The 23,555-nt window shown below is 57.7% G+C and overlaps 2 protein-coding genes across 7 annotated transcripts in view; one reads left to right on the top strand and one right to left on the bottom strand.

The window, feature by feature from the left end:
- Window positions 1–488: 488 nt before the first annotated feature.
- On the top strand, window positions 489–5,251 carry HIC1 (HIC ZBTB transcriptional repressor 1). Of its 2 annotated transcripts, none has more exons than XM_027624868.2 (2): window positions 489–645; window positions 2,160–5,251. In XM_027624868.2, exon 2 carries the CDS (start codon window positions 2,180–2,182, stop codon window positions 4,331–4,333), a length of 2,154 nt encoding a protein of 717 aa, XP_027480669.1. In that variant the 5' UTR covers window positions 489–645; window positions 2,160–2,179; the 3' UTR covers window positions 4,334–5,251. The 2 variants fall into 2 exon arrangements, with proteins under 2 accessions (XP_027480669.1, XP_027480668.1); XM_027624867.2 differs by lacking the exon at window positions 489–645 and adding an exon at window positions 1,534–1,799.
- Window positions 5,252–5,353: 102 nt separating this feature from the next.
- SMG6 (SMG6 nonsense mediated mRNA decay factor) overlaps window positions 5,354–23,555 on the bottom strand; it is a 228,349-nt gene continuing 210,147 nt past the window's right edge. For 4 of the 5 annotated variants that reach the window (XM_027624846.1, XM_027624853.1, XM_027624848.2 and 1 more), the window contains 4 exons: window positions 13,904–14,057; window positions 10,708–10,919; window positions 10,323–10,404; window positions 5,354–7,156 (listed from right to left, as the gene is read on the bottom strand). In XM_027624846.1, the coding sequence (XP_027480647.1) occupies window positions 7,026–7,156; window positions 10,323–10,404; window positions 10,708–10,919; window positions 13,904–14,057 (579 nt within the window). In that variant the 3' untranslated portion in view covers window positions 5,354–7,025. The remainder of the gene's footprint in view (window positions 7,157–10,322; window positions 10,405–10,707; window positions 10,920–13,903; window positions 14,058–23,555) is intronic. The other variant, XM_027624847.1, reaches the window with a different exon arrangement.

Genomic DNA, 23,555 nt, shown 5'->3' with positions numbered 1-23,555 from the left:
ATTAATGAGAGACAGAGAGAGAGAGAGAGAGAGAGAGAGAGAGAGAGAGAGAGAGAGGCAGAGGGGCTCCCAAGGAGCGGGGAGCCCGATGCGGGACTCGATCCCAGGACCCTGGGGTCATGACCTGAGCTGTAGGCAGACGCTTAAGCATCTGAGCCACCCAGGCGCCCGCGGGCCGGACTTCTTCAAACTGAGGCAATGTGAGAATCTAGAAATATGTACATGGGAACGTTGAGCTCAAAACCCCAGAGTTTGTGGGGCTCGAAGTTTCGGGGCCTGGGTCCTTACGTGGGCACATCTGGGAGGGTGGCCCTGTGAACAGGCCCCTCTCCCGGGTCCAGCTCCGCATCTGTGAGCCTCCAGCCCAACCCAGGTGCGCGGGAGGGAGGTCGCGGAGGTGCCGCGCAAAGCCCCGCACGGCCGCGAGGTGGCGCCATAGCAGCAGGAGCGCGTGCCGGCCCGGGCCGCTCCAGATAAGAGTGCGCGGAAAGCGCGGCGGGGCTGAGACGCGACCAGGACGCGGGGAGGACGGACCAGCAGGACAGACCGACCGGGGGCCCGGCGGGCGGAGGGCAGCGCAGCGCAGCCACGTCCCCCCCTGGATCCGCCGGCAGCCGGGCCCGGGGCTTCCGACATGCCCCCCAGGTGGGTCCTGAGGCTCGGGACCGGGAGGGACAGGGGACCCGGACAGCCCGGTCCTTACGCGCTGGCCGTCTCGGGCGCATCCTCTGGCGCGGACGCCCCAAGGCGGCTGGCGTTCAGGACTCCGGGTGTCGTTCCCTAGAGGACTCAGGACCGCCGGGACGCTGCTCTGCGCTGGGTTCACGGCGGGGTCAGCGGCCCGGGGCCGACTCTGCCCGCACATGGGCCGGAGAGGCGAAGGGAAGGGAAGGGGAGCTGGCGGGCGGGGCTGGCAGGGGCGCTGCCCTGGCACAGCTCGGCGCCTGGCAGCGGGGCGGGTGGGGCGCCGGCTAGGAGCTGCCACCGCCACGGGGAGGGAAGCCGGGTCGCGTTGCGGCCGCAGGTAACGGGCCGCGAGGCCCTGCGGGGCCAGGCCGGGAACAGGGTGGGCGGGCGGACGAGCCGGCAGGGGAGCTCAGGGCTCGGCTCAGGCTCCAGGGCCGCTTGGCTGCCGAAAATTGGGGGCCGAGAGGAAAAGCTAGGAGTCGAGGGACTGGGGCTGGCGCGCTTCTCCCCGGCCTGTCAGAAGTTGGGAAACTTTTCCCCAAGTTTGGGGCGGCGGAGTTCCCGTTGCAGAGGGGGCCGAAGGGAGCTGGGGCGGGAGGCGCCGGGGCCCGCGACTGCAGAGCCGAGGCCGAGGGCCGGGGCCGGGACGCGGGTGGGGCGCAGGCCGGGGTCAGGGCCGCAGCCGGCTGTGCGCCGTGCCCGCCCGGGGCGCTGCCCCCTCCCTCCCCTGGGAGCTGCGTGGCTCCCCCCTCCCCCCCACCTGCTTCCTGCCTCAGCCTCCTGCCCCGATATAACGCCCTCCCCGCGCCGGGGCCGGCCTTCATGCTCTGCCCGCCACGGCAGCCTCTGCCTCCGCTCCCCGCGCCGCGGCCGCGCCTCGGCCCCATCTGAGGGCCTGACAGCCCCCGGGCAGGGCGGCGCCACGGCGGGCACCGCGCTCCCCTCCACTGGATCACTTCCCCCAGCTGGGGCAACTTCTCCCGAGGCGGGAGGCGCTTTGTTGTTGTTGTTGTTGTTTTTGTTTTTTTTTACTCGGCTCCCTTATATCCCAATCGGGCAAACTTCTCGGCCCTGAATGACTTTTCCTGAAGCGGACATTTTCCTCAAATCCGGTAACTGTCTCCGAAGGGGTCACTTCCCCCAAACAGTTTTCTCCTCGGAAGTCCCCAGAGCCCAGCCTGTGTGCCCGGTGGCACCCGGGCCTGGGCCGTGCAGGCCAGCCTGGCCTCGTCTCCAGCAGCCACGCTCAGACGCCCTTCTTCTGGGTCCAGGCCCCCGGCCCAGGCTTGCACACTCGGAGGCCGCCGCCGCCCCACTGCCAGTACCCAGGCCGCGGTGCTCGATGCCCCTGCCTGGCTGAGGGCAAGGGGGAAGGGGAAGTTGGGGGGGGGGGCGCGGGGAGAAGCGCCCAGCTGGATAGAGGCGGCCAGGGCTGGGTGAGGCGCTGACCCGGCTGCTGTGTATCCCTGCAGGAGAGTGTGCTGGGCAGACGATGCTGGACACGATGGAGGCGCCGGGCCACTCGAGGCAGCTGCTGCTGCAGCTCAACAACCAGCGCACCAAGGGCTTCTTGTGCGACGTGATCATCGTGGTGCAGAACGCCCTCTTCCGCGCGCACAAGAACGTGCTGGCGGCCAGCAGCGCCTACCTCAAGTCCCTGGTGGTGCATGACAACCTGCTCAACCTGGACCATGACATGGTGAGCCCGGCCGTGTTCCGCCTGGTGCTGGACTTCATCTACACCGGCCGCCTGGCAGATGGCGCAGAGGCGGCGGCGGCCGCGGCCGTGGCTCCGGGGGCCGAGCCGAGCCTGGGCGCAGTGCTGGCCGCCGCCAGCTACCTGCAGATCCCCGACCTCGTGGCGCTGTGCAAGAAGCGCCTCAAGCGCCACGGCAAGTACTGCCACCTGCGGGGCGGTGGCGGCGGCGGCGGCGGCTACGCTCCCTACGGGAGGCCTGGCCGGGGCCTTCGGGCCGCCACGCCCGTCATCCAGGCCTGCTACTCGTCCCCGGCCGGGCCCCCGCCGCCGCCAGCCGGCGAGCCGTCCGCGGGCCCCGAGGCCGCGGTGAACACGCACTGCGCGGAGCTGTACGCCTCGGGCCCCGGCCCGGCCTCCGCACTCTGCGCCCCGGAGCGCCGCTGCTCCCCGCTCTGCGGCCTGGACCTGTCCAAGAAGAGCCCGCCGGGCTCCGCGCCTCCCGAGCGGCCGCCCGGCGAGCGCGAACTGCCCCCGCGCCCAGACAGCCCTCCCAGTGCCGGCCCCGCAGCCTACAAGGAGCCCCCGCTCCCCCTGCCGCCGCTGCCGCCGCTGCCCTTCCAGAAGCTGGAGGAGGCCGTACCGCCTCCGGACCCGTTCCGTGGCGGCGGCGGCGGCGGCGGCGGCAGCCCGGGACCCGAGCCCCCGGGCCGCCCCGACGGGCCCAGCCTCCTCTACCGCTGGATGAAGCACGAACCAGGCCTGGGCAGTTACGGCGACGAGCTGGGCCGGGAGCGCGGCTCCCCCAGCGAGCGCTGCGAGGAGCGCGGCGGGGACCCGGCCGCCTCGCCCGGGGTGCCTGCTCTAGGCCTGGCGCCGCCGCGCTACCACGGCGGCCTGGACGGGCCAGGCGCGGGTGGCGACGGCGACGACTATAAGAGCAGCAGCGAGGAGACAGGCAGCAGCGAGGACCCCAGCCCGCCCGGCGGCCACCTCGAGGGCTACCCATGCCCGCACCTGGCTTACGGCGAGCCCGAGAGCTTCGGTGACAACCTGTACGTGTGCATACCGTGCGGCAAGGGCTTCCCTAGCTCGGAGCAGCTGAATGCGCACGTGGAAGCTCACGTGGAGGAGGAGGAGGCGCTGTACGGCAGGGCCGAGGCGGCTGAGGTAGCTGCGGGGGCCGCCGGCTTGGGGCCCCCTTTTGGAGGCAGTGGGGACAAGGTCGCTGGGGCTCCGGGCGGCCTGGGTGAGCTGCTGCGGCCGTACCGCTGCGCGTCGTGCGACAAGAGCTACAAAGACCCGGCCACGCTGCGACAGCACGAGAAGACGCACTGGCTGACCCGACCCTATCCTTGCACCATCTGCGGGAAGAAGTTCACGCAGCGCGGGACCATGACGCGCCACATGCGCAGCCACCTGGGCCTCAAACCCTTCGCGTGCGACGCGTGCGGCATGCGCTTCACGCGCCAGTACCGCCTCACCGAGCACATGCGCATCCACTCGGGCGAGAAGCCCTACGAGTGCCAGGTGTGCGGCGGCAAGTTCGCCCAGCAACGCAACCTCATCAGCCACATGAAGATGCACGCCGTGGGTGGCGCGGCAGGCGCAGCCGGAGCGCTGGCCGGCCTGGGGGCGCTGCCCGGCGTCCCCGGCCCCGACGGCAAGGGCAAGCTCGACTTCCCCGAGGGTGTCTTTGCTGTAGCCCGCCTCACGGCTGAACAGCTGAGCCTGAAGCAGCAGGACAAGGCAGCGGCGGCCGAGCTGCTGGCGCAGACCACGCACTTCCTGCACGACCCCAAGGTGGCGCTCGAGAGCCTCTACCCGCTGGCTAAGTTCACCGCCGAGCTGGGCCTCAGCCCGGACAAGGCGGCCGAGGTGCTGAGCCAGGGAGCGCACCTGGCCGCCGGACCCGACGGCCGGACCATCGACCGATTTTCCCCCACCTAGAGCGCCTCTGGCCGGCCCGCCTTCGTCGCCGCCGCGTGGCACCGGCCCGTGCCCGTCCCCCGCCCCCCACCCCCCCCCCGCCGGGGAACGACGGCAGCCGCCGCGAGCAGGCACACGGCGCCCGGACGACTGTAGCAGCCCCGGCAGCGTCGCCGCACTGGCGGCGGCCCCACCTGGCCTCACTGCTTTGTGCCTTAGCCCGGGGGTGGGGGTGGGGGTGAAACCCCGGGACGGGGGTGGGATGGGGGAAGGGAGATTTATATTTTTGATATCAGCTTTGACCAAAGGAGACCCCCGGCCCTTCTCCGCCTCTTCCTGTGGTTCGTTGGCCCCCTCCCCCCCGGCTCCGTGCTGCTCTTGGAGGGAGGGGTGTCACTGTTGGGACGCTCCCAGCCCTACCTCCGGCCCTTGCGACCACACCCATTCTCACTGTGAATCTCCCCGCTGGGGTCGGAGCGTCGGGCAGAGTTGGGGAGCGGGGAGGGGACTGAGCCGGCCGGAGGGCCCCCCGCCCCCCGCTCCCGCCCGCCCCGGGACTGATAATGTGAAGTTCCTCATTTTGCACAAGTGGCACTAGCCCCAGGGCCAACCCTTCCCTCCCTCTGGAGTCAGAGGGCTGAGGCAGCCCTGGCCTACCGGTCTCCCACTCCCGCGGTGTCCTCCCTATCCCTCCCTTCCCTGGGGCCCCCCCGGACCATATTTATTGCATGCGCCCCGGGCGGCCCCCCACCCCGAGCCCAGGCTGGGCTGGGCTGGAACGTGGTCTCTTTAGCTCCCTCCTCCCCGTTTGTATATTTCCTACCTTGTACACAGGCTCTTCCAGAGCCGCTTCCATTTTCTATACTCGAAACCAAACAGCAATAAAGCAGTAACCAAGGACCCTGGACCCCGCTGCTCTCTTCTGCCCTGTACAAGGACCTGGGTGGGTGGAGGGGCCAGACACAGCTCCCTCATACAAGTGCAGAGAGGCTTGGACCTTCTTCCCTTCCCAGCCCCAGAGACAGATGGGCAAAGAGGTCAGGCATGTTCATAACTAAAAATTTATTAAGGAAACAAAACCAGTGCTGCAAATGGGACAGAAAGGAGATGGGTCTCCCACCCACCCAGTCATTGGCCTTCACCCAGGGGAGAGGATCTCAAAGAAGAGGCCGGGACCCTGTACCCCAAAGAGCCGGTCTTCTGAGGCCCTTGGGGGACTCATACCCCCAAACCACTGGTGGCTCTCCTGCACAGTACGCCCTCCTCCTGGTATAATCTTGGGCCTCTGGGAGGGTAGCGCTTTGCTCCCATCCTCTAGGAAGCCTGTACAGTCCAGACGGGGAGCTCTGGGGGATTCCCCCTCTGGTCCCATCAAAACTGACTCCTGGCTCCTCCTCAAAGTCCTGTCTTCCTCCAAGTTCCTTTCATCCCTGTCCCTGGGTTGGGAGAGCCCATTCCCAGTAGGAAGCCCCTCGAGGGAGGCTCCGGACACAGGTGCCAGCTAAAGAGGCAACAAAAACCTCAAAGGCCAAAAGGCCCTTGTGTCAAGTTCTTCTAGGGCAAAGCTAGAAATGGTGTACAGTCAGGGCTCGGCGATGCCCTTCTCAGGCACTGGCCCACCCTACCCTCAGGCTGGTCTGCAGGAGCCTGGAAGTTTCTCAGAGCACAAGGGGTCTGAGAAAGAAGGTCAGGGCAGGAAAGCTTTATTAGGTTCCTGGCACAGAGAAGGAAGTGGTACCAGAGGAGGTACCAGAGGAGGACGATTCAGATTGGGAACCCCCACAGCAAGGACCTGAAGTGAAGACTTTGAGGGGACTGGGGAGGTAAGAGGGACCAACTAGAAAGGGAAGGAGGCCAAGGGGATGGTTCAGGAGGGAGAGGGGGAGGAGAGAGGAGGGGGAACTGAGAAGAGTCTGAAGAAATTTCGTGAAATGGGAACTAGAGCAAAAGGAAGGCTAATGAGGGAGAGGAGAAGGCAAAGGCCACCCAGGAAGCAGGAGTCTGAGACCAGATGTCCCTTCCCTCTAGACCCACGACCATCCAAAGGGGAACGAGGGGCAAAGTGTAATGGACCCAGAATGAGAAGGACAGGAAGAAGAGCAGCAGGATGCATGTGTGTTTGGGGTAGGGGGTAGAAAAGGTGGGGCCTAAGGCTGCTGTTCGGGACATGGTGTCCAGAACCCAACTGGGGTCCATCGGGGAATCCAGGCCTCAGAGAGACACACCCTGGGCATTCTCTTCATGGCATGACCAAAGCCTCTTGGGACACATTCAGCACAGGGGTTCTGAAGATCATTTCACCTGCACCTGATGGAAATGCAACCCCCTGCCCTGTCTCCAGCTGAGAAAGTGGCGGAGTCCCTGGGCTGAGAAGGCCTTCCGCAAGCCCTTGAACTAGACAGGGGGAGGGAGAAAGGCTGAGACCGTGGGCGGCCTATCTGGCTCACCCACCTGCTGTCACTGCAGCCAGCCACCGCCCTGCTAAATCTTGGCAGCCCAGGAGGGTCCCAGCAGCTTCCGCCCGACCCTCAGGAGGGGCTCTGTGAGGAGCAGCTCCCCCACAGCACGGCCACGGCGTGGGTTGGAAGAGGATGGTTTATTGTCTGGGTGGATTGGTGGCTCAGGCACGTGGGCATCGCCGGTGCTACACTGGGCGCCTGGTGGCCTCTCAGGAATGGTTCCACGACGGGGGGGGGGCCCCGGTGCGGCCCCCTCAGCCCACCTGGGCCCACGCGAGGAAGGCCGGGATGTCCCGCACAGGCACGTTCCTCGTCAGTGCCTTCACGCGCAGGTTGCGATCGTCTGTCAAGAGCACCACCTCCCGCAGCAGCCGGATCGGCTCCTCTGTAGACATGAGAGCAGAGGGACGTCGCTGAGGGCAGGAGGCAGAGGCACGGGCTGCCTCTCCTCCCTCCGAGGGGAATGTGGCCTGGGAGGGGTCAGTGCCAGCCATTTCTTGGCCCTTCTACAAGTCTTTCCCTCACGCGATCAGCGAGGGTACCCCTCCCCTACTGGCTTAGAGAGGACCATGCTGGGCCAGGGCTGGCCTTCTGCTTTAGACCCCCGCCTCCAGCCTGGGATGGAGCTGCCTCGTGTCCAGAGACCTGCCCAAGCCACTAGCCTCCACAGACCCCTCTCCTGGGACGCTGAACTGAGGGGAGTAGAGGAAGCCCCTTTCCTTCTGCTCCTTTGGGCTGTATGGCTGGTCCTGGGCTCACAGGTACTCCTCTCTTCCTGCACATCCTTTCCCTCCAAGGCTAGGAGGTCAATGCTTTAGGTATCAAGAGGTAGAAAGCTCAAGATGGAATCCAAAGTGAATCCAGGCTCCCAGAGATGAGGAGAGGGGTTAGTTCAAGGGACCTCTGAGGAGAGGAGGGCAAGGGTCCCTGGCAAGGCCGTGCCAAGGTGGCCCTGAGTGAGAGCCAAATGATTTCCTCTATTACATGAAAGTAAGCGACGTAAATGGTGAGAACCTCTAACAATACAGAAGAGGACAAATGAAAGGAAAAACCAAAGCCATCCTCCTAGTTTCTCCCTTCGTGTGTCTCTGTCTTGTTCTCCAGGGCTAGATCTATGCGTGCTTCTGGATTTTTTAATGCACATGTGCAAGTATATATCCTTGTTACATAAGCTTTTTTCCCAACAACATTACAATCATACTAGCCGTATTTACTTTATTCAAATTTTATATAACTTTAAGCTCTTTCTATATCAGCACCAGCAGTCTTTGTTCTTTTTAGATGACCTCTTAGCAAGATGTCTTCCACTACTTTTCCCTAATTCCCTAACTTTTAATGTATTGGAGAGAATTTAAGCCAGGGCCAAGTCCCCACACAAGTGACATCCCCAGCCCTGGTCAGGCCGCTCAGTGGCAGGCCCACCCCTCAGTCCAGGGCTGGGTATTTCCTGACGGAGGTCCGGCAGACAGTGAGGCACAGGAAATGTCCTGCGGGGCTTACTGACTGCGGGGGGCTGGCGGGGCTGGGCAATTGCAAATGTCCAGGTCTGGACCTGAGCAGTTTCAGGCTTGCCAGTTCCAGGCAGGGAGGCTGAGAACTGGCTGTCAGCCTGGGAGGAGTTTGGGGGAAGAGGGAGGGAGAGGCTCGTGAGGCTGACGCTGGTGGGAGAAGGGGCCAGGCGGAAGGAGAAGGGGTGGGAGGTGAGGGTTGCGGTGGGCAGACGGTGGGCAGATGGGGAGAGGGAGGCCACATGAGCAGAGAGGATGCTCTCAGACGGCTCCATGGCCTGGGCCTGGCCCCTCAGGCGTGGGTGGTGCCGGGCTGTGCTTTCTGAGCTTCCCAGCTGGCTGCTCGACGCAGCCCCGCCACTCCTGTCCTGGGGCTCAGAACGAGAGTCCCAGGCCTTAGGATAGTCGACTAAGGCCCGGCATTGCTGGCAGGGGTCTGCAGGGGTTTCTGTGGATACTTTCAGACATTTTTAACAATAAACATCCTCTGTTTTGACACTGGTAACTTCACTTTGTTAGAAACCAGAGACTGTCATCTTGTCAGGCCCCATCCGCCATAATCCACATGATTTTAAAATTCAACATCGTTTACACATAAACATTTAGTGACGGTTTCTCTGTGTATCTGACAAGTTAATCTGCTAAGAATTCACACTGACAAATGGGGTTTGATTACACTAGCCGTTGCTGATGTAATTGTGATAGGGGCGGTCCCCAGGATGGCAATGGGTTCCTGCAGGCTGTTTGGGGCGAAGTGGGGGGGGTGGAAAGACTAGTAAGGCCAAAGCCAAAATGTGTCTCTGCTAAGAAAGAAACAGCTCTGAGGCTGGGTGGGGCCGTAGCAGTATCTGAACCATACTTCCCAACAAGGCCTTCTGCAATGCCGCCTACCTCTCCCTCAGAAAGTGCCCCTCTAGGAAGCTGCCTGGAAACAGAGCCCAAGCTCCTCTGTTTGGCTCAGCCAGGACTCCTTTCTACCAGTTCTTCTCCAGGTCTGTCCCTCAGGGACAGAACGTGCAAGCCAGGTGGCAGGACCCCTCTGAAGAACAGCACTTGTGGGCTCATTCTCAGCCCCTGGTGCAGAGACTCAGGCTGCAGTGACACAGGTGGCAGGAGCAGCAGGAGAGAAGACAATCTCCTGACCAGCCTGGAAGCCAGGGCGAGGAAACTGAGCAGCAGGGAAAAGAGCTGGGCAACAACCACCAGAGGAAAATGACAAGATGTAGTCACCTATACACAGAAACCAAGCAGTAAGAATGCTCGTGTCTGTAGATGACACGGAGCGAGGACGTCCTAGGAAGAAATGTCAGACTCCTGGGAGCCAGGAGCAGAAAACACTTGAGCCTTGCTGACTCTGAGGGGCTGTGCAGGAAAACATTCTGGATTGAGGATGAGGTGCTGAAGCACCTGGAAGAGTCCCAGGGTGGGCCTTTGGCTCAAAGATGGGACTGGCCACCAAAAAGGCCTTGAAAATTGGGCTGAGGGCTCAGTCCTCAAGCTGTCAACTGCCCCCAAAGTACCACAGCATATGACACAGAGACAGGAAGAAAAGGCCCACTACTCACTGGGGAAGTACCTCCAGTACTGGCCAGATAGAGGGTAAACATTCAGGGATGAACTGAGAGGCTGAGCATGGCCAAGAAGAGGGAGGTGGGCCCTAGGGACCAGTAGGGACTGCCCTCTCAGAGCTGCAGAGGGCTGGGTTCAGGAGACCATGGCCAGAATAAGCTGCACTGAATCATAAAGACATTCTTGCTGTCAGAAGACTCACTGAGGACCCAAGAAAGGAAATGGATACATGCCGAGCGGGAAAGCTCACTGCCTAGAGCCTGGCTTTCAGGGCTAGGTCCACCCTAGTTGGCCCAGGGTCCACCTGGGAGTGGGGGAGCTGTGACAGTGAGGTGGGATTTCCAGAAGGCTGGCCTCAGACTTACATCCAACTCCCCAGCCCCTCCCTAGGGAAAGGCTGAGGATGGGAAAGTGGGGGTGGGGGAGGGGGGTGGGGGGGAAATGGACGATCCTGAGGCAGAGGCAAAGCTGTACCTTTGTTGGTGGGCATGAAGTCCTTAGCCTTGTCTTTGCAGTAGTGGAGGCAACAGGAGAGGATCAGGTCATCATTGTTACCCTGGAGGAAGAAAGTGTGAGAAGTGCCGCTGGGCAGGAGGGGGCGCCATTCGGAGGCACAGGTATACTCTACGTCTGGGGTCCTGGGGAGAATCACATCCCAGAGTCCCTTCCATACATGTTCTGGTCCTCCTTGGTGGGGTGCGACTGTGACAAGAGTGATCTAGGGTACCAAGAACTGCCCCTCCTGGGCCTGGGTGGTGGCTGCCCCCCTCAGCTGCCTGGGCCACCTGAGGTGCCTGAGCTCCTGGAGACCCTGTTCTGAGGCTGGCTATGGGTTCTCCCTTTCTGCCGCAGGTCTTACCAGTTGGCCAGTGATGTCTTCACTGCGGAAGGCGATGGATTCGAGTTCATTGCCACGGCTGGTCAAGGCCCGTAGGCAAGAGTCCCGACTCTCAAATCGCCGCTCGAGGAACTCGATGGACTTCCGGGCCTTTTCCTGCACCACACGGGCATAGCCCCCAGCCCGGTGGTCTGTCTCCTGCCCCTTGGCCAGGCCGTCCAGTTCATTGATCACTGATGAGACACAGTCCCACAAGGTATCATCAGCCTCAGCAAGCAGCAATGATGTCTGCCTTTACCCTAGGCTCACTTTCCCAGCCAGCCCCTTCCCAGACCACAGACTCTATCTTGCCCCACAGGAGTCTTCCAATGACACTAGAGGAACTTAGGGGGCAAGAAGTATGCCAGACTTTCCACAGAGCTCTATCTTTCTCCCTCTTCCCCTGGGCCCCACCCTCCTCCTAGAAGGAACCTACAGGGATTTTCTGGAGCTGCTGTATTCATAGGAAGAAACCTGGCCCTTCTACTATCATATTCCTCAGTTACAGGATTAAATTGAAAGGGTCTCTCAGGAGAGACAAGGGTAGCTGCTAAAGGACAACAGGCACTCCCCCTCATCAGTCTGGATCCCCAACCACAGCAGTTCACAAGGGGCAAAGTTCTATGTCCCATCCCCTGGCAGAGTGCAGAGAGGTCACCAAGTGGGAAGCAACAGTCACAGCCTTACTTGCAAGGACCCTGGTATCCTTTAAACCATGCCCTTGGCACATCTACTCCTCTGATACTGCGTGTGTGTGTGTGTGTGTGTGTGTGTGTGTGTGTGTGTGTGTGTGCGCGCGCGCGCGCACGCTCGCGCGCGCGCCTTCCTGCCTATGTGTCTGGGACACGGCTTCATTTTCTGGTGAAGATTCTTTCCAAAATTCCAGCCAAAAGCCTGAGGTCAAGTGGGAAATATGCACTCCTTGGGGGCTCCGGGAGAGTTTGGGGTCTGAGGCCTCTCCTCAGTGCAGTGATTCATGGCTCGGGGAGTCGGCATGAGCATGCTGTTCCATGGTGAGCCTGGCACTCACTGTCTGGGTATTCAGAGACGCTTTCTGGAAAGGGCCCATGTGGGAACACACACACACACACAGCCCATGCTTTCAGCAACCTGAGGCTGCTGCATGTCCCACACAATGTATGGTAGAGGCTGGGAAGTAGTGGTGGATGGGTGTATGGTACAGCAAACAGAACATCAAACACGAAAAACTGGTATTCCATCCCAAAATCTCCTTTCCTGCTTCCAAACTAAACAGGCTTCAAAGGGGAAGCTTGTTTGTGCTTCTGCACCAGGCGGGGCTTCTTGATGCTAGGGTCAGGCCTAAGGAGCAGGAGCAGGTTAAAGAGCACAAGAAACAAGCAGGGAAGGCTGTCGGCTTAACCCTTTGTGCTCTGGACACAGACTGGGAATGCACGGAGGGAGGCTCGCTGAACAGGAGTCGCCTGCAAAGCCCCTGAAAGTCGAGCGCCCCCCTCCCCCAGAAGGTGCGAAGAGGCTGGCCTGTACTTCTGCGGGACAGCTGTCATTTCCCAGCACTGGGGGGGGAGGCATCTATTTATTCTACCTGTGTCCTTTCCTGGGGGTTTGAGCATGTATTTGCTCCCTCCCCACCAGATCTGGCTTTCCCTATTAAACCACAGGCTCATCAAGGCCAAGGGCTTGCAGTTCCACCTTTCCCTGGATCCCCCAGGAATAGGGAGGCCGGGCACACAGTAGGGGCACAATCAGTGCTGGGGACCAAGAACCTTGCTAGCCTGGGATGGTGTCTGAGGCCCCTTTCCAGTCTTAGGGAACTCCGTGGACATCAGCAACCTCTCTCAGTTATACCATTTCCTGACCATTAGCAAAAGTGACCACTTACTCTCTTTCCCTTAAAAATCTCCCAGGGTAGGAAAGCACGGGGACATACTATCCTGGTAGCTACCCTACCCCAGGATGCAGTGAGGGAAGAGGGGAAGCTGGAACAACCTGACGGTCTTGCTGCTCTACTTCTGAAGAACAGAAAGCCTTTCCTTAGGTCCAGAGGCCTGGGTTTAAGAGGTTCTGGCCAGGCCACATGGGGAGGGGGAAGGAAGACAGGGAGGGTGGAGGCGGGACGAAGGCTGCTTCAGTGCCAACATTCTCAGGTGGTGCTAACGTGTTTCCCACAACCCCCCAGGGTTCTATAGCCTCTGCAGGGGCGGATGTTTCCTGCCCTTTGTTTCCACCCTCATCTGGCACTAAGACACTTGGGACTAGGAGGGGAGGCCCAATGGAACATCTTGGCATGGATGTCAGAGGTGGCTTGGCAGGCAGACTGCCAGTCTGGCAGCTTTTCTAGAGGACAAGGATACCAAACTTGCTCCAAGTGGCTGCTGAGAAGGGGACACTGAAAAGCCAATCACCTCTTAGACCCTCTCCCTCCACAGGATAGCCATCAGCTATATTAGCTGTTTCAATTATATTAGGAGCCCAGAGCCCAAAGCCCATCCTCAGGCTGACCCACCGCAGAGCTCCAAGAACTAAGACAGTGCCTAGACAGTCCCTTGGAGACAGCCCAGCTGGGCTCTTCTGGCCTGAGGGTGGAAGCAAGCTAGCTGGGTCCTGAGATGCTGACCCTGCACCAGCATCAGTGACCAGACAGTGGTAAGGGCCCAAGTGGCAGGAATCCACAGGCATGAGCCAAGGGCTTGCTCTGGAGGGTTTCCGTCAGCCTGGCCTTACGGTGACACTGGCCAGAAGAATGCTACCTCGAACCAACAGAATGATCATGAAAAGCTACAAGACAATCAGACCAAAGGCATCTAACCACTTCAAAATCCTCCCAGCCTCCCTGCCAGACCACCCAGCAGCACTGCCGTTATCTGCCAGGGCTGAGTGTTTACCAATAACGGGAACCAGCTTTGCTGTTTTACTGCAAGCTTTATAAGGATAAAAACAAGGGCTGGGCTCATGCAGCCTCGGGTTGCTGGGACACAGGAGTCCATTTGCTCAAGCAGTTTAAGCCATGGATCAGCCATAATAATTCGAACTGCTCTGATTATTAAACAATTTTCCTTGCCCCACGCAGACCCTACTTGCCTGCAAATCCTGCCATACACACATAGCGGGGCTCTCTGGCTGCTTGGCCCCGGGGCCGTGGGGCGTACGTGGAGAGGGGGCTGCAGCACGTGTGCAGGGGTGCTCTGGCCTGACTCACCGATGAGGGGCACCACCAGGATGTACTTCCTGCTCTCCAGCAGCCGTGCCAGACTGGCCAGGTGGTCAATGAAGCCGTTGGTGTCTGGTACAAGGAACAAGGGTCTGATCTCGAGCTCCATCTGCCTCATCTGACTCTGGTCCTCCAGGACAGCCTACAGGGACACAGAACGGTGAGTGAGCCAGAGTGAGTAGGCAAGCGGGTGGATGAGCCAGGGCCCTGACTTCACAGTGTGTCAGCATCCTGCCCCCTGAAACTCTTCCCCCTCCAGAGGGACAGCCAGCCCGTCAGGCCTGAGGGACTGACGCAAGGGCTGGGCAAAGTACTGCAATAAAAATCAACATGGACTAAATGGCCTGAGGAATGGGGTGTGACTAAAACCCTGCCTAGGACAGAGAGGAAGACCCTGATGGTATTAAAAATAACAGGTTTCTGAAAGTAAGACCCCGGGCTAAAAGTCAACAAGGGAGAGTCAGTTTCCTTGGATATGAAAGTGGTTTTGCACACATTATCTAGACAGCAAAGAGGGGTACGGCTCAGTGCAAACACTTTATACATGTATCATTTATTTCAGTTTACTTCACTGTGTAGTTAGATTAAAAAAAAAATTACACTCAAAGGCTATACAAAAACAGTGATGCTGACAACGAATTATTAACACCGCAGCAAGGGGAGTCCATGCGGTATGATGGATTTGGGCCCAACTCACATGCTTGTAAAGAGCAACACCCAGGCTGATGAGAACCGCCACCCCCCACCCCCAGCAGAGTGTTTCCTAAACCTGAGTCTTTGTGTGCTCTACTTCTGCTCCTTTGCTGCAGTTCTATACAATCTATACCATCATTTACTTGGTGTTTTTCATTAAATGGACTTTAAGCCAACTCAACTTTTTTTGGCTTAGCCACTTCTTAAGCAACGATAACCACGGTATCGAGTTTACTTGTGCAAGCTATCCTTCCATTAAAAAAAAAAAAAAAAAAGCAGCCAAAGCGTCTCCTGTGCATCCCTGAAAAACCACGTGACATAGCCCCAGTGAGTGGTCTGCACACCACACCTTGAAAAGCACGTGGCCGAGGCCCTGTGTCTGATGGCTGTTCACCTCATTCAGGGCAGCTCCATGCATATCTGTGAAAGCCCGACTTTCCCAAGTATAACAGAGCCCTGAGTGCCAGAGGCTCTTTGAGATAGGCTCTGGGCACGTCAGTCACTACAGAACACGGTCACTGTTGCGCTGCTTCCTCTTATGGGGACCACAGCCAAGAAGCAGAATGATCTGCTGGCATCTGCCCAGTGTGCTCCCCGCGCACAGAGCAGGAGGAGGGCACCAGCACAAACCTGGCGGGGACCGGTCCTGTCACCCCCCTCATGATCTGTCACACACCAGCTTGGAAGGACAGAGACACAGGCTCAGGGCAGGGGAGGAGATGTGCGTGCCAACTGAGACGGGTCCCACAGTGCCGGGCCTGGCCACTAACAGTCAGTGAGGGAGGTGCTCAGGTTTCGCTGGCAGCAACAGTAAAACTGAAAGGGCATGCCTCCGAATGCTGGGGGTGGCTTCTCTGTGACCTACTGGGGACCTCTTCCTATGACTAAGTCACTGCTGCCACTGCCACCACAGCTGGTGGAAGGCACAGGCCACAGGCCCCTGGCAGGCATGAGAAATGCGGCTGAGAGGCCCATTCTGCTGCAGTCTTCCTACTGCTCTCACCTCATCAGGGGAAAGTACCCCTGCTGCTGGCCATCTTCCCAGGGGACTCGGGTCACAGTCCCTCCCCATGGGGCTGCCAACTACAGAATGACATGCATTCCACTCAACTCGGCCTGGGGCATTTTTAAAACAATTTATTTTTTCTTAAGACATAACTGACACATAACCTTGTTCAGCAGCTCGGGCATTCCGTAAGGACAGGGACTCTGCCCTTTCTCCTCACAGGGGAGCAGCAGCCTTCCTCTTGCTCACTCCCCCCGGCCTTGCTGGTCTCTATGCAGCTTTTCCACTGCCAGCAACATTTTTCTTGGTATCATAGGCACCCAAATCTTTGTCTCTCTGGGTGAGAAGGAACACAACAGACAGGGACACAGGCTGCGAGAGGGCAGGGGCTCAGGGTCCTAAGCGAGCACTAGATCTCCGCCTCCGCCCCACTGCGACTCTTCACGTCTTAGTTTTCCTGCCTCCAGAAACGACAGCCCAGCTCTGGTTTGACTCTAAAGAGAAAATGGCTGCACGAACAAGAATGAGCTCCTCGGACCTTGTACCATCCCACCTGGAGAGAGCTGGCCTTGAAGCCAGGTGGCCAAAGGAGGCCGGGGGCTGACAGCCCGCCTGTGTGTTCTGTGGGCAGGGTGGTGGTGGTGGGGGAGAAGCACCTAGGAGCAGGGCACAGGGAAGCTCTAACCGTCGGGAGTTCTCTGAGCTATGGCTCAGGGCCAGAAAGGTGAACAAAGGCCACAGCCTTTTAGGGAGGTGGCAGCCTCGCTGGTTCCCCAGGGGTGGGGTGGGGTCAAGCTGTATGAGGGTGGTTGGAGCTGTGCTGCCATCATCCGGTCCCAGGGACGCCCGCAGACAACTTCCCTTAACCTGGCTCTGCCTAGTGAGTCACCACACAACTGCTTCCTGTTCCCCACATGCCCTCACGAGTCTCAGGAGGTTACATGAAGCTGCTCCCCCTTCTCCTGGGGTACCTGTGGGCCTGGGGGGGGTGTCATACCTGGGTCATGAGACTGGCCCAGTCCCCTTCAAAAGAATGGCAGACCAAGGAGGGATCGGGAGTCTGCAGGCCCTCTTCTGTGGGTGTCTGTGTTTCCGGCCCTCTCTGAGTGGCGCTGTGTGTGTGTGTGTGCGCGTGCACATGCATGCGCGCATTTAGCATTTGCCCTCCCAACTTTTCCAGATTTTACCCGTCAGATTCCTGGCAGCTGTGCACGGCGCCTGTGCCGGCCGTCACGTCCCATTCCGATCTCTGGGTCGCACGGTGAGAGAAGGACACAGGATGCGCAGGGAGTGAAAAAGTGATGTCGGTGGGGAGAGTGCCAAGTCCCTACTCACAGCCATAGGACGCTTGGGGAGACGGGGGAAGCAAGCCGCTGCGGAGTTCAGAGGCCGGTAGTGAGATTTATTTTTGTTTGTATGAGTAAAAAGCTGCAGAAGCCTCTGGTGGGGGTAAGGGGGGGCTCCACTGGAATGCTGTGATTCAGACAGACTGGCCCTGGCCTGGAGTCAAGCGTGCTGACCCGGAAGGAGAGTTCCACAGGAACCCTCCTTGCTGCAGCTAAGACTGGGCCACAGTGGTCCTTGGAGAATGAACTGAGAACCCAAGGAAAGCATGGATGCTTTGAATCAGATCAGTGGGAATAAGGACCAAGTTGTCATCAAGTGTGCAAGGAAAAAAGAACTCAATTCTGTTTCGAGAAGGTGCTAAGTAACCAACTTTCTCTGAAGTATGACAGCATCCTTGAGCAAGCCGGTGGGAAACAGGGAAAGAGATAATCCACAATAACATCTAATGAGGAAGCTGACAGGCTTAAGAGAAGGGCTCTTTCACAGGTTAAGTTCCTTCTAGACAGTGGGGATGATTTGGGGATGCTGACCCAGTAAAAATTGAGACACCGAAAATTACAAATAAAAGGTAACACAATTAGCTCACACAGGAACTGTGGAACTTGAAGAACCCACATCATGAAGCAGAGCCACATCAAGAGAAGGCCTTCTTGGGTCTTCCTTCTGCTTAGGGCTCCAAAGGGAGTGGGGCTGCTTCCTCCTCTCTCCTGGCTGATGGAGTCATTTATCCCTGGGCCTCTCTGGCCACAGCCATGTCTTCACCAGAAATGAGAAGTTCTGTACCACAGCAAACTTCTGTGCTCACTCTGTATGGGAAAGTATCTAGGAAAATGCCTGACCCACGTATCAGTAACTTCACAGGTGTCACTTTTCTTTCCTCCTGCCCAGCTCCATGGGTCACCTTCTATAGATGCAGGAGAGGGGGGGGGACTTCTGGGGAAACCACTTGGGGGCAAAGTGGGAGATGGGGAGGGGTGACAGAGAGGACTACTGATTTCTGTAGGACTCATGATACTGTTTTTTTTTCTTTAATGACATAGGTTTGTTTTTGTTTTTTTAAATGAAAATGGAAATGAAATAAAAAAATAGGAAGAGTTGGTGAGATAACCACCAAAAGTGCAGACAGGCAGTTCCTTCTCGAGCCACAGAAAGCAAAGGGAGCAGATGCTGCATGTACTACAGAGAGCAGGCAGCGCCGTCTGCCGCCCTTGGGACGGTACGGTAGACCTCTGCATTTAGTAGGGTGGGCGCTCATGGGAAACTTTCTGCTTAGGATCCCTCCTCTGGATGTTCAGTCAGTAACACAGACCTTAATGTATGTATACTGGCTTTCTTTTTAAAAGTTACAATTAGGATGACTTGCTTGCTACTTATCATTTTATGAAGACTGATTTTATTTTTAAACTAGGCTGTAAGGAGAATGGCCTTCTTTTCTTGTAGTTTCTTTGATAATACCCAGCATAGGGTTTGATATATTATAGGAACTCAATGAACTCAATCACAGAATCTCAGAGTTGGAGGGCATTTTAAAGACAATCTGATTGGGGTGCCTGGGTGGCTCAGCTGGTTAAGCATTTGCCTTTAGCTCAGGTCATGGTCCCAGGGTCCTGGGATCGAGTCCCACATCGGGCTCCCTGCTCAGCAGGGAGCCTGCTTCTCCCTCTCCTTCTGCCTGCCGCTCCCCCCTGCTTGTGCTCTCTCTCTGACAAATAAATAAAATCTTAAAAAAAAAAAAGATAATCCGATTGAATGTTATCTGCTCAGTCTTAATGTGAGAATGCCCAAGAAGTATACCCTTTCCTGAGGGAGAGGGAGTGGCAGGGCTGGCATGACCCTCCGAGCTTGCTCTAAGCAGTGCTAGCCTAAGGGTGTTGCAGCCAATAGCCTGACCATTCTGTAGGAGGACAGGACCTTGTGGATGCTGCTGGAGCAAACTGGAGGCCCAGCACCACAGTTTGCAGAGAAGCTGGAATGGGCTCTGGAACCACAAGAGCGGGGCGGGCGGCTGCCCAGCTCTGCAGGCTGATGTGCTTTCCTGCCCTGGCGTGAACGTGCCCCTGGCCTGGTAGTGCACCGGCTCCCACCCTGCCTCCGACAGCTAGGAGCCAGGGCTGAGTGTCTGCCTTCCGCTAGCTTCCATACAGGTGTGGGGGGCTCTGTGTGTGCCCCATTGTTCCACAGCACCACCCTCCCCCAGCTGGGTGGCAGTGTGAATGGGCTGCAGCTATATTTAGAGTGAAACTCCTGGGGCCACCACAAAGGAGTGACTGCATCTTCAGGAGGGTGGGTGGGCGGGAAGGGGACAGGGGAGCCAAGCTATTTTCAGAACACATGTCATTGCTGGCTACAGAGCAAGACTGTGGCCATAATGCCGAGGGAAACAATAGCTGTGGCCAGAGGAAGAGCCTGTTATGTTTCAGGTGGGATGTTTGCAACTGCTCAGGAAACCCGACCCCGCCCGACAGCAGCACAAATCACAGCAAAGCCTCGTGGAGGCAGAGAGGAGGCGGGGGAGTCACAGGGGGCCAGGATGAGGTGCCAAGAAGCCACGCCTCATCCCTAGAGGCGGATTTTCAGTGACTGCTTTGCCCGAGGGGCCTGATTAGGACTGAGACACCTCTGACCAATTTCCCAGACAAACCAGGTACCCTGCGCTCTGGTCTCTGGACAGCCCTCAAGAATGGCAATGGGAATGAAAAGGACTTGGTCAGAAAGCATCGAGGTGGGCAGAACCGACCTAATACCAAGAGGTGTCTCAGGTAACAGGCAAAGCCTGGGCTGAGCCAGAGAGTGCGGCCTCAAAGCCCCAGGTGGGTGGACTTGGCCCCCCAGTATTCAGGGACTGGCTTGGGTGCCGTGGCTCCAGCTGCACAGGCCTGAGAGCTGCCCACACCCCTATTCTGACCTCCATTCGGCCCCACTCACCAGCCTCTGTGCACTGCCGGAAGCAGGGAGGGACAGGCTGTGGACGGAGGCCAGGTCTCGCCTCCCCCAACCCACAGATGAGCTTGGGCCCAGGGGGTCTAGGTGGGAGAAGGGAAGTGGGGGTGTGGCCACAGCCCCAGATCTCAGTTGGACTTTATAGTCATCGTGGGGACCAGGATTTTTTTCAACTCCATCTTCATATCCCCTTCCCCAAACATGTGTGGTTCCTGTTTTGCTGCATCTGTAAAAGGCGCCGGGAGCTGGGGACTTGCCTTACACCTCTCGGTTAACACCCCTGGAGACTGATGGAGTTCAGAGCAGTGTAATTTACAGCCCATCTCTCCAATCTTAATTCACCCGATGCTCCTCTCTTCCTTATTGTATTAGTGTGACCCAGGTACCTGCCAACAATAATGGCCTCTCCAGCTAGGAGCCTCTCCCCCACTCCCAGGACAATTTATACCTTTTCCTTGGGATTTTCCCCCCTTAAATTAAACAAAAAGAGGAAAAATAAGAAAAGGTTAACATGGGTTTGGAGTGCTGCAGCCCCGTGGTTCTGGGCAGGGAGCCAATGGCCCGAGGGCACACACATGTGTGTGCTCTCCCAGAAGGGCCTTCACCGGCCCTGTTTTACAGCCACCTCGGCACAGACTCCAGGGTTCACGCATATGGCCAGACAGATGTGTCTGGCTTACGTTCAAGGCTGGAAAATGAAGAATTATGGAAGTGAAGGGCCCCGGGCATTAAAAGGGGGGGGGAAGGAAGGGGGGAATTTTTCCTCTGCTGAGAAATCCTCCTGTGGCTGTGAGGCTGGAGGAAGAAGGCTGACAGGAGGCAGGGCCGCCAGCAGTGGTACATGTGGGGCCTGTTCTTAAAGGGGCCACAGCAACCTCAAGCCCACAGCAGGCCTTTGGTGCCCAGGCCTGAGCAGCCGGCTCTGAAGGAGGGGACAGGGACAATAAGCTTCCCGAGCAGGGGCGGCCAGAGGCACCGGACATCAAGTCTCATACAAGACCTCCTGGTTGCAAGGCACTGCTTGCTCTGGAGAGGCCAAGCCGAGCACAGTGCTCTTGACAAGGCTATGCCCCCATGGCACTTGCTCCCATGGCATCCTGTACTCCCCTTCAGCAACCATGCACGCTCGCACCTCTGATCGCTGGCTCATCCACTCACTGTACACTCTGTACATCCTGGCCTGGGACTTTTCTGGTTCACTCCTGTGTCCCCTGACCGCCAGCCTCACAGATGCTCATCACCACTTATTAAACTGAAGACACGGTACTTGCTTCTAAGGAGTTCACAGTACCGGCAGGGCGGGGGGGAGGGGCGGGCGGAGGCGGGGAACAAGTCCAGAAATAACTGTAATACGAGACATGATATAAGTATCACAAATGAAGTATAAATCAGTGCCACAGGAACACTGAGCAAAGAGAGATGAATTCCTCCTGAGGGTTATCAGGGAAGGCTTCACTGGGGAGGTGAAGTTTCGTCTGAGGATTTGAAGGAAGAATAGAGTTTCAACAGGTAACAGGAAACGTGGAACAGAAAAAGAGTATCCTGGTCTGAGGGAACAGCACGAACTGAGACCTGAGAGTGGGGAAGGGTAGAGCACGTTGGAGGGCAGTGAGAGGAGAGGAGAGTTAGTGTTGCTGTCCAGGGAGAAGGGCCTGTCTGGACAGGCACTGTACACACACTTCCTGAGGTAGGTGTTGTCACCATTTTCATTTTATAGATGAGGAAACAGTTTTAGAGGAGTTAAATAATTTGCCCAATGTCATATAGCTAGTAAGGTACATTGGGGATAGGAGAAGAGGCTAGAAAAAGACTGGGAACAGATGGGAAAACCTCCAATGCCATGGTAAGAAATTCAACTTTATTAGCGAAGCAAAGGTCCTGATGATTTCTGAGCAGGGGAGTGGCTCTTCTGGGAGGAGAGTGATAAAAGCACTCGAGGTGCACTGGAGGCGCTGAGGTGGACAGGGTCCCGGTGTCACGCGACTCCAGGAGCTGCCATTCACAGACTACCAAGTGAACAGCACCCCCTGGCGTTGTGCAGTGCATGGGCCTCACCTGCTACAATCCAAGTCGGTACGTGGACCAGAACGGCAGTTGTGGCAATGGGAACAAGTGAGAAGGAAATAAATGAGCGAATAGAGAGGGTCTGATAAGAAATCAGACACATGGGGTTAAAAGCCAGCGAGGAATTTTAAAAGGATTCTCTAGTTGCTACTGTCTATAAGTCACTGAACAAATATTTGCTGAGTGCCAACTCTGCACGCTGAGACTAAGAAGTAACAGAAAGGAAGGAGGGGACCAAGAAGAGAATGGTGGTGAGGAAGCCTAGGAGGGTGGTGTGGCCAACAGACAGGGAGAAGACCAGGGCTCACTTGAGCTTCACTGCGGGTGGAGGGCCTGACGCTACAGGGGTGCTAACTATAACGGGGATCGAGACCTGATAAAGACAGGTACTTGGGGACTTCTTTTTTTTTTTTAAAGATTTTATTTACTTATTTGAGAGAGAGCATAAGCGGGGGGCCACCAGGGAGAGGGAGAAGCAGACTCCCCGCTGAGCAGGGAGCCCAGTGCGGAACTTGATCCCAGGACCCTGAGATCATGACCTGAGCTGAAGGCAGACGCTTAACCGACTGAGCCACCCAGGTGCCCCTACTTGGGGACTTCTGAAAGAACAGTTTCCATAACTGCTGGGTTGAGGGTCAAGATATGGAGGTGGTGAGTACAGATAGTAGGAAGAAAAGAACCACAGGACAGGAAGAAAGACAGCTTGAGGATGAAGGTGCTGTGCAGGCCACAACTGAGGGTTCCGTACAGACCCCAGAAGGGCTGAGGAGGCAGCCACACCATGATGATGATCTGGGAGAGGCATCACACACTTGATTCCAATTGGCAAGGGGACACGAATGTCTCAAGAACAATGGATCCCAACTGGTATTCATTCCCCTTCCCGGGGTAGAGTTCTGATTGGTGTTCAGACAAATTATCAGACCACAGCGACCATTTAAGGAGCACACACTGTGTGCCACTCATTGTGTTAACTGCTGTATGCACACTGGCTCCCGTAGTCTGCACAGCAATTCCAGGAGGTAGGTGCTATTACCACTTTCATTTTACAGATGGGGAAACAGGCTCTGAGAAGTTAAACAATGTGCCCAAAGTCACAAAGCCAGTAAGTGGTGGAGCCCAGAATGGGATCAGGTCTGTCTGACCACAATGCACTAAGCCCTGCACCAAAGGCAGGGGCGGCTGAAGAGAGGATTGAAAACAAGACATTCCTAGAGTCCTGATGTTTCCCCATGCTTATAGTCCTTAAAGGGAGGAGCATGACTGGCTCTTCTGTCTGCCCTGAGCCCCAGATAAGGGGAAGTGAGTTTCTAGTGCAAAAGGACGGACTTGGGAGAGCCATAAAAAAAAAACAAAACTTGCTGTAAGGGCAGGAATGGGTCCACACAGAGCTGATGGTGGAGGAATCTTGTATGGAGATGAAGCAGTTTCTCTCCGGGAGGGTCCACAGAGTCCTGTCCAGAGGGGCTCGGCCATGACATTGGAAACCCAGATAAGCAGACTGTGGCTATGCCACTGTCTTACGTGGTAAGAGATGTCCTCTACAGAGCATCTGTGACCTCTCCAGCAGTACCTGGGTAAGGGTTAGGG

The sequence above is a fragment of the Zalophus californianus genome, chromosome 16 (assembly GCF_009762305.2).
Source record: "Zalophus californianus isolate mZalCal1 chromosome 16, mZalCal1.pri.v2, whole genome shotgun sequence".
NCBI lineage: Eukaryota > Metazoa > Chordata > Mammalia > Carnivora > Otariidae > Zalophus > Zalophus californianus.
This window is presented reverse-complemented; position numbering and strand designations above follow the sequence as displayed.

Excerpts from the sequence above, each read along its gene's own strand:
- HIC1 (XM_027624867.2), top strand. The coding sequence starts at position 1,763 with ATGACTTTTCCTGAAGCGGACATTTTCCTCAAATCCG. Across the intron at positions 1,800-2,159 it reads GGACATTTTCCTCAAATCCG|GAGAGTGTGCTGGGCAGACG; the intron begins GTAACTGTCTCC and ends GTATCCCTGCAG.